Source organism: Trichomonas vaginalis, chromosome III (assembly GCF_026262505.1).
Source record: "Trichomonas vaginalis G3 chromosome III, whole genome shotgun sequence".
Taxonomy (NCBI): domain Eukaryota; phylum Parabasalia; order Trichomonadida; family Trichomonadidae; genus Trichomonas; species Trichomonas vaginalis.
This window is the reverse complement of record NC_067205.1, coordinates 11468209-11478821: the sequence shown is the minus strand read 5'-3', so window position 1 is coordinate 11478821 and position 10613 is coordinate 11468209. Positions and strand designations below refer to the sequence as shown.

Below are 10613 nucleotides of genomic sequence, written 5' to 3'. Positions count from 1 at the left end.
TTAAAAATAATGTATCTTTCTTTTTGTGCTTTAGTTACATTTTGAATGGAAGATTGATAATTCAAATATTAAAAATTAAATAATTGCTCTATAACTATTCCATATAAAATAGTAACGTTGACGATTCGATAACGTTATGAAATTCAAATGATTTAGATATCGAATTTGAATTCAAATTTATTTATATTCAATTCTAATATTATATTATATCATTCAGGAAATTAATTTTTTTACTAATATTACCAGTTTTTTGATATAAAAAACTTCGATAATATTTTCAATTTTTCCAAATTAAATAGACATCAAGCAAAGAGTAAAAGTTGTAATTTTTAATCAAAAGTATTTTATTTCAATCCGATCAGCGCAAATTTAACGGTTTCATAATTTTTGAAATTTGTTTTATCTCTCTGTAAACTACCCAACCATAATAATGTTTTTCTGAGTATTCTTTGTTTTGAAAAGTTTATTCTCATTATTTGAAAAAAAAAGTATATAAAATTAAAATCGACATTTTTTACACATGTGCATGTGCAATCAACTAAATATCAAAACCATCAATAAAATGCATGGTCTAAGAGATGTGTGTGTGGATCCAGAGAGCTGTATATCATGCTTACGCATTATAGAAGGTAACAATTGTGTTTTTATATATAAAAACACATTATTGGTTGAATCGATGACATTTTCCTTTTACTCGATGAATGATGGTGATGTAATATGTGCGATACCTCCTTATCAGGACTTAGTAACTACTTATCAATTGTTCCAAGATAAAAATATTGTAGAATTAGAAAAAGAACGCTTGAAAATATTAGATCAGAAGCTAAAGCGTGTTGATGGAGATATTAAAGCTCATAAAAAATTCATTAATCTGAAAATGAATATGTTCAAATATTTCGATTTTGATATTAACCATTCAGAATGCTACACTAGAGTTCCCTTATTCCCACCTCAACAGCCTTCTTCGAAACCTTTACCTTCATTTTGGTGATCTTTTCAAGATCTGTTATGTTTATGTATAATAAAGATATGCTATGAATAATTATCTCCTTTTTAATTAATTGCTTACATATATCGGTAGAAATTATGAAATTTTGAATGGAATATAAAAATGGTTTGTCCAATGTTAATAAAAATGATATGAATATCGTGATGATTAATCTCTTAAATAGAAATGACCTTTCGATTTAAAGAATAAAGTCATGCCATAAGATAAATTGAAATAATCATGAATAGATATGGATAAACTTAAGGAATTTCAATTTCATAGTGAAGCAATATCGTTAATTGTAGAGATAGCATATTAAAGTGCTGAAAATTATATACTGCATGATTGTTTTTATTTGATTTTCAATAATTCCTGTATAATATAATGTAACTTTTTGTGTACTCTTCGATTGTACTATTCAAATATCTATTTTAAAATAAATGGAAAATAAAAATTTAATTGTATCACGTTCGTACTAAATAGACGAGATAAATTACTTAAATTAGCTTTACAATTAGGATGTATTTGTATTTCTGAAAGTTCGTGAGATGGTAGCATCAATGGCTGTGATAAAATAATTAAATCATTGATTTAGAACTTTTGTTTTGGATCAAATATGCTGTAAATATATTACTTAGCTTCTGTGAATTAAATTTATATCGCGGAATAAGTAGTAATTTCATTATAGATTCTTGGAGTGCGGAACATATGATAAGAATAAAAACTGCCACTTTTTCAATGAAAAAATAATCATATTATTACTTTGTTTTTTCTTATTTTGAGCGATTTTTACACCAAAAATCCGAATCAAAAATTTGAGATATGTCATTCAAAAAAATTATGTAAAGTATTCAAATTTATAAATATAAAACAATTTAGCATGGGCTTTAGTATTGAATTGGGATACTTACTGTAATATTCTATGTCATCCATACTTGAATCCCATCCATCAATATTCATAAGATTAGCGGAATCATCAGTTGGAAATATTATATCATCTTCTAATGGAGAACTCATGAATTCATCTATAAAATTGGTTTTAGCCTTATTAGTCTCGCTCTGAAAATCCTTGTTAACTTTGATTTCTTTGGAAGAAAGTAGTGGAGCTTTTCCTTTTGATACAAGAAGAGCATATCTATTCTTAACGTTTACATCCGAACGGGTAGGAAACATTTTGGCTATTTTTGACCAATGTGGTCCCATTTGGCTGGCAAATTGAATTAAAGAATAATCTTCTTCTTGAGTCCATGGGCCATTAGTTAAATTTGGAGCAAGATAATTGATGTACCTTTCTCTGCATTGCCTTGTGTTTTTCGTTTGCATGATTTGCGCAATTTTCTTCCACGCTTTATTCCCATAAACAGTTACAAGTTCGCATAAGCGTTTATCCTCTTCAGATGTGAATTTTTGACGAGGAGTTTTAACAATATCTGTTTTCAATCCTTTCTTGATAGCTTCCATGAGAAATTTAACTTCGATAAAAAAATTGAGAAGGAAATGAAAGAAAATTCGATGTTATCCGGCCATTGTAAATATTGAATTTTCTTTGAAGTAAAAAAATGAAAGTTGTATAGGAATTGAATTTATTAAATATTTTAGACTTTATGTTTTTTATTTTGTCATTCAAAAATCTTAATGAAAATATTTCATTATAATATTAATGTTATAGCAATTTTAATCATATTTATATTAATATTGAATTTTTTTTGCAAATCAAAACTTAACAAAAATTAATAGATATAAAATAATCATGGATACAAGTCTAGTAAACAGTGTTTTAATTGTGTAGATAATTTATTTCCAAAATCCACGATAAAATTTTTGAATCGTCAATTTAAAAAAAAACATACAGGCAATGGTCTCAAACACTGTTGAATATATTTGAGCTGGAAAAATGAAAATACTTAAATTTGAGAGAAATGTGGCTAAAAATAGAAATATTTAGGCAATAGAAATATAAAAATGATGAAATGATTGAATGGATGAATCAATTCGTTTTTTGAAAGAATTTAGGAAAGTTATTCGGCGGAAAAAAAAATCTGGAAAACTTCATTAATATGAATCTTGATGTTTAAATGTAACATTTTAATTTTTGACAATATTGCTTTTTATAATTCAAAAATCAAAATAAAAACAATATACAAAAATAATATACCTAGAATAATACCAAGATTAAGATAAATAGAGAGTTATTAGTAATGGTGGTAAATTTGTAAGGAAGAGAAATTGAATTTTGATCAATTTTGAAAATTTATATATTTGAATTGAACTATCGTAGGCAATTTGCAACGGCAAATGCATGCATTATATCGATGTTGCAATACTTCATATATGAATTTAAAAAAATCCAGGAAAACTTGGAGCACGTTAATTTTTGAAAAATTGAATATCGTAAACCCATCTACCAAAGATTTTTCCATATTTCATTTTTGATAAACTATACATGGCACGGCGGGCGCAAAAAGTGACAAAATAGAATACCTATGGTGGCAAGACAAAGGAAACATTTTTGTAAGGCAAACATTATATCAAATACCTTTACTTTGTAATAAGAAATATAATTATCACGAAATTACAAATAAATATTGTTTAATATAATTAATAGCAAAATTCTTTTTTATTATTTCCCTTAAGACCTTACTTATTAAGTATACGTATAACAAGCTTGTACTGCTTGTATTAGTTAATAGAACAAAAGAAAATGAGCTCAAATGAAAAAAATTTTCATGCTATTTTGGAAATATGCATATTCGAAGTATGAGAGTTGTAAACACTGAGAATTTTAAGCTTTGGTTGATGATAGTCTTTAATTTTTCTTGAAGTAGTAAATTATTTGATATGAAAATTTAATGGCCAGCATAATCAATCGTGCGTTTCGTTTCTTGATTGAGAAACGATGATTGTGTACTAATGAATTATTGCGTCTGACAGGTTATGATTATGGATACCTGAAATTAAGCTTTTATGGGAAACATCACCGAGCGCCATTTGGCGCCCCTAATGCTGTTTCTATCGGTATGATTAAGGAGCTTTCTTATGCACTTTCATCACTTGAACTTGAACGCTACGAGATATATGCCCCCCCCCAATGGGAGGTGGGAGCAAAAATTGAAATGTTTACATTGATTTTTAAATACTTTACAAGCGCCCCTCCCAGTGGGCGCGGGCGCAAGTGATCGGGTCAAAAAAAATCATAAAAATATTCAAAATTGCGATTTTAATAGATGTTTAAGAAGCAAATTTATTAATAACGATATTTCATAGTACAAAATGTGTTCAATCTCTTCGTAAATCATTCAAAAAAATCAAAAGAATTTCCAAAATTCAATTTTTTTAGTAAAATTTATATCTTTTTCTGTCGTCTCCTCCCCACCAGTGGGAGCCACCGGAGTAGGGTTGTACAAACTGGCACAATTTTGCGGGCCGCCTGCCAGGAGCTGGCACGCGGCCAAAATCAAAAAAGTGGCCAAAAATCGGGCCTCGTGGCGTGGAAAGGATGTCGCCCTTCGGGCTCCACCCTTTCCACGCCACTCGGCCTATGACCACAATTATATAATATGCTCATTATTATTTTTTCTTCTTTTCTCTTCTTTTTTTTTCTTTTTCTCTTTTCTTTCTTCTTTTTCTCTTTTCTTTCTTCTTTTTCCCTTTTCACTTCCTTTTTTTCCTAGTTTTGGAAAGGAAAAAGTAAAAAATTTAATAATTAATTTTATTACTATGAAAATATACTTTTTAGCTTATATTGTAAGCTGTGAGAGTTTTAAGTGATGGAAGATATAAATCAAATTTGAAATTCAACAAATCTTGTTATGATTAAGTTGAATATTGTACTCTAATTAAGAGTTTTCAGTTATGAACTCAGGTATTATATAATAAAAGTATAACTCAAGATAATAAAGAGGTTTTTAAAATGTAGATCTGAAAATCAAACTACCATGTTTGATATGATTAAGTTGAATAATGTTATTTTATTAAATGGTTCAAATCTGTGAAATCGGCAATTACAAATTAAAGGCGTAGTTCAAAAAATTAAAGAGATTTTAAAAATTTAATATCAGAATTAAACTAAAAAAAGGATTTAGTTATTTCAGTAATTATCAGAAAAGGTTAAAAAGATAGGGTAAGTAATGAGACTTGAGTGAGATGTGAGAAATCATATGTAAATAATTAGATATCTGATGAGTAAGGTAGTAATGAGAGTTAAGATCTGATGAGTAAGGTAGTAATGAGAGTTAAGATCTGGTTAGTAAGGTAGTAATGAGAGTTAAGATCTGGTTAGTAAGGTAGTAATGAGAGTTAAGATCTGGTTAGTAAGGTAGTAATGAGAGTTAAGATCTGGTTAGTAAGGTAGTAATGAGAGTTAAGATCTGATGAGTAAGGTAGTAATGAGAGTTAAGATCTGGTTAGTAAGGTAGTAATGAGAGTTAAGATCTGGTTAGTAAGGTAGTAATGAGAGTTAAGATCTGGTTAGTAAGGTAGTAATGAGAGTTAAGATCTGGTTAGTAAGGTAGTAATGAGAGTTAAGATCTGGTTAGTAAGGTAGTAATGAGAGTTAAGATCTGGTTAGTAAGGTAGTAATGAGAGTTAAGATCTGGTTAGTAAGGTAGTAATGAGAGTTAAGATCTGATGAGTAAGGTAGTAATGAGAGTTAAGATCTGGTTAGTAAGGTAGTAATGAGAGTTAAGATCTGGTTAGTAAGGTAGTAATGAGAGTTAAGATCTGGTTAGTAAGGTAGTAATGAGAGTTAAGATCTGGTTAGTAAGGTAGTAATGAGAGTTAAGATCTGGTTAGTAAGGTAGTAATGAGAGTTAAGATCTGGTTAGTAAGGTAGTAATGAGAGTTAAGATCTGGTTAGTAAGGTAGTAATGAGAGTTAAGATCTGGTTAGTAAGGTAGTAATGAGAGTTAAGATCTGATGAGTAAGGTAGTAATGAGAGTTAAGATCTGGTTAGTAAGGTAGTAATGAGAGTTAAGGATACCCTTACGTGTCAGATTTTTTGCGCATACGAAGAAGTCATGCTAGACATGAGCTATAAACCTGAAATTTTAGCAACATATTTAAAACTTTTTAAACTACAATACACTTTAATATTCAAGAACAAAAATATTCTTTTTAGAAATTACATAATTATTTTATGTGAAATCTATATAAAAACATATTTTGCGAGCGTAACTTTTTTCTTTATAAGCACCTTATATGACTGATAAACTGTGAAGGCACATAATTGTTAATTCATAGAGTTGATATGTTTCCAAAATTGAGAGGAAATTTGAAAATTGAATACCCTTTCAATTCAATTTTCAAAAGATATCAGCTCCTTCAATAATTGAAGGACGATTTTGATCATTTGCTCTTAAAACAAGTATGCCATGGAGAAAAAAGTTACGCTCGCAAATCTGAAATATAACTATCATATAAAAAAATTAAATTTCTAATTTTTTACTCTATAGATATTATTGGCCACTTGTGTAATGCATAAAAGTTTATGTCATATGCATACATTTGGAAGTATGGGAGACGAGGGAAATTACTTCTATGAGGCACTGGGATTTTTAAAAATTTCTCTATCGGACTCACCATTCAATTTCTCGAAAATTAAAAAAAAATCAATAATAGCTAAAATGTATTATGCATAACAAATTTTAATGTTACACGGTATTTTTTGAACTTCATGACATGAATTTTCTTTATATTATTTTTTTTTTGGATTTTCTATGATTTATGCGATAGGCTGGAACAACATTGTAAGTGCAATGATATCATTTATAGAGAAATCTAAAACTTCAGCATTCAGAACTCGCAACCACAAAAATATTCATTTGCTAAGTAAGTAAAGTTGATTAAGTTCGACACTTAGCTTTTATACGTAAAACCAAGTGTGTATTGTTATTTCTTGTTAAATTATTGAGAAAAAAATAAATTGTAAGAGAAACGATACTGATTATTGAAATAATATTGAGGGTAGCTGCAGATTTCTTCATTAACATGCCGGAAATTTGTTAATCTTGGTTTTCTATCATAAAATCTGTCGAAGAATCTAAAAACGGAGATATGAAATAGAGATCATGTAAATCTAGAGTATCCTGTCAGAAAAATAGACTAAGCATGTAACCCTTTTTTGGTCATAAACACTTTTTACCACTTAGTCATACAGATGATCATTAAATTTAAACGAGCACTTTTTGTCAGAATTTATTCTTTTACAAAGACAGAAGATTTTAGTATTATTTAATATTAGTGCTGTAGCAAAATTCAAAAAACGGTGAAAATTCAGTGAATTTGTGAATTCACATTTTTTTTCGACATTTTTCTTGATATATCCATGCACATTAAGAACACAGCTTTGATACGCTTAAAAAAGCATATTTCATATGAAATTGTTAAAGAAATAAACAATTTATATAAAAATTGCACTTATGGGCAGTTTAGATATATAATTTATATATAACATATATACAAATCCATAGACAAAGTGCAATAACTACAATGTTGTAGAAAATTACAGCAGAAATACTGACTTTTTGAAGGATAATAAGAATTCTTCTAAAAATACTGAAAATTAACATATTTCTGTACTCAATTTAGTATATGCACAGAAGTTATGATTTGGTGTTAGGTTTTTATGCCCCAAAATCTAGATTTTTGTGACATCAAATCTTATTAGTGGATAAATCAAAGACTGTCATTTTGAAATAAGCTCATATCAATAAATATCCATTTAAAAGCCTTATTGTAATATGTAACTAGCAAAAAGCCTAATATTTATCAAAATTAATCAAATCAAATGATCAATATTCATGATATGTCATCAGCAATAGCTAATTGATATTTTATTTTGTATTGATATTCATTTTTCTCATATTATACACGATTATATCTCTTTTTTTAAAAAAAGTTTTTATATTAGACATGAAAGTTGAATTAATACAATTTTGTACTAGAGTTTGTTTGTATATTAAATAATAATGATATATACTTCAACATATTGCGTCTCACCATTACCAAAATGTAATTTTGCATACAATTTTCTTTCATTTAACAATGATGTTATTTGAAAAGTGATACTTCCATGATTATTGATTAATGTTCCATCATATATAGGAATGAATGTTAAACAAGACACGCCTGCAGCTGGGTGCATTCGTGGCATTGTGATAAGGCTTATATATAAAGACTTCTCTCGATCAGCATTACGTCAAATGAATATTGACCCATTATTTTGGCGATGCGCTAGTTCCAAGTAGAAATGCTTTGGTATATTTAGGTTATGTCTATATGTTATGAATCATGGTATTATTGATAAAAACGTTCTTAGTCATTAAATCAATCCTAGTATCTAAAGATATAATTTAGATTTTTTTGTTTATTGCTAAAATTAAATACAGTATAACTTTCTTTCATATTGTCGGTACTAACAATACAAGATTGTGTTGAAAAAAACTTAAATATGCATGAAAATTAAATTTAATGTGTAAATATGATAAAAATTTCAACTTTACTAATAACATACATAAGTTTCTGATAGTTTAATATAGTTCATATTGATGTGACTGTAAACTATATCAAAAAAATATTTTTAAATATTGTTATGCAAATAATGGGATTTCTAAGGAAAAAATGATTATATTTGTTATATAAAGCAATCTTTTTAATTATTCACTACGTTTATTACATTTTTTGCCGACCATTTACGTAATATGCCTCCACCAAGCAGACGCAAACAACAAAGTCGTGAAGCTAACGAAAAATCAATTGAAGCAAGAAAAAACTCCCAAGAAAAGAATGCGCCAAAGGAAGTCGATCCAAAACACTGGACTGCTTCTGTAATTGTTAATGGTGACTCTTATACTCGAGCAAGGAATTTATTTCAAGATAACAATATTAAAGTGCCGAGTGAAAAAGAGTTTTACCGTCATCAAAAAGAAATAGGTAAGGTAATACTAGAATATAAAGAGCAATCTATTAAAAATGCTCAACAAACAATGAAGAAAGATACATTTTTAAGCACTGATTCGCATTATAATGTTGGCAGAAATGCTACAGCGTGCCAAAGTTTAATGATGGACAACCGTGGAAAAGTTGTTGGTGAAACAACTGTTATAAAAAAGAGCTCTGGAGGAGACTTTGAAGGCCCATCCAACATGATGGAAACAGAATGTACAAAGAGGATGATGTCAAATTTTGACTTTACAAATGTTTCCACAGTGGTTCATGACAATGACAATAAAACGAAAGCCATCATCCAGCAATATGCTCCGAATGCTAAAATTACACTTGATCCTCGTCATTGTGTACGTGCAGTTGGCAGAGCTTTCGAAAAGCTTGAAAATGGTGGATATAAAGAAGCAGCAGGAAAAGAAACTGTTAATCAACAGAAAGAAAGTGAATCACAGCCAGCATTCCCAATCAAATCTAAAGCAGAAGAGCCGAAGAAACGTGGAAGACCATTAAAACACCAAGAAAAAGTATTTCATCAGATATATTCGAAAGTTATTAAGTGGTTCACTTTTATTATCATGCTTCCAATTGAAACAACGAAAAAAATTTTCCTATGGAAGAATACATTAAATCATTTTATCGGAAGGCATGAAAATTGCCTTCACGAAAAAGACAAAGAATATCCTGTGTTTCAGCCACTTACAAAACCTGATTTAGCGAAGCAATTTCAACGTTTTACAGATGATGCCGCAAAGTTGATTCCAGAAATTGATCCTAATGCTCAAACACAACAAAATGAATCGATACATCACTCAATGCTTACTCAGTGTCCCAAAGGAAACAACGCAAAATCGTTTGAAATGCGTACGGCTGTTACAATTTTACAAAAAAACGAAGGAGAGAAATGCAAACAAGAAATATACAATCGTGTCAATAATTACCAAATATCTCCTTCAATCCGCGAACTCCAAAAACTTGAATATGAGAAAAATAAATCCAGAAATCAAAAGAAAGCTACACCAGAAACAAGAAAAGAGATCAACAAGGCAAGAAATGCAAAAAGATTTCCTAAGGATAACCCTACAGGTGATTACAGAGGAGGAAAGTGGACCCCACAAGATATCTAATTTTCAAATTTGAAATAAACACATATTTTCTTTGTATTTGAAAATATTTTTATATTATAAGATTTTTGAACCTATAAGTAGCATGACAAAAATTATATAATTTGCTCCTTTTTTATTTTAGTATACAAATATCCCATTTGTTATATGTTCGGTATATATATGATGATATTGTAATCAATTATGCTTAATGAAGCTTTATCCCGTGAACCCCTCATATTATTGGAAAATAAATAGCGAAAACATGTAGAGCTGCTATGTTCTCAAGTGTATGCTGATTTTTGGATTATTTCATGAAAACTAATGGCGGGATATCTTGCATTATTTAAAAAAATTGAACTATGCAAAAATAAATAGTATTATATTTTTTCTCATGAAATGCTATTATGAGACAACCATAAAAAACCATATGTTGTATTTTTATAATTTGATTGATTTTTTTTTACTATTTCATTAATCTTTTATGAATAATAATTATTTTTAATATATGTGCTATTAAAATTTCAAATTTTGACTAATATATCTAAGTTATCTGAACGAAACATTTAGAAAATATCATACTT

At 28.7% G+C, this 10613-nt stretch overlaps 2 protein-coding genes across 2 annotated transcripts, besides 1 other annotated feature; one reads left to right on the top strand and one right to left on the bottom strand.

Moving 5' to 3' along the window:
* Positions 1–1813: 1813 nt before the first annotated feature.
* TVAGG3_0683010 (RNA polymerase II transcription regulator recruiting protein) lies at positions 1814–2452 on the bottom strand (the record flags this gene model as incomplete). The annotated part of the gene is made up of 1 exon (XM_001326957.1): positions 1814–2449. The coding sequence occupies one exon, from the start codon at positions 2447–2449 to the stop codon at positions 1814–1816; it is 636 nt and encodes a 211-aa protein (XP_001326992.1).
* Positions 2453–5960: 3508 nt separating this feature from the next.
* Positions 5961–10613: part of a mobile genetic element that runs on past the window's edge.
* Positions 8686–10053, top strand: TVAGG3_0683000 (IS204/IS1001/IS1096/IS116 transposases DDE domain-containing protein; the record flags this gene model as incomplete). Its single annotated transcript, XM_001326956.2, has 1 exon — positions 8686–10053. The coding sequence occupies one exon, from the start codon at positions 8686–8688 to the stop codon at positions 10051–10053; it is 1368 nt and encodes a 455-aa protein (XP_001326991.2).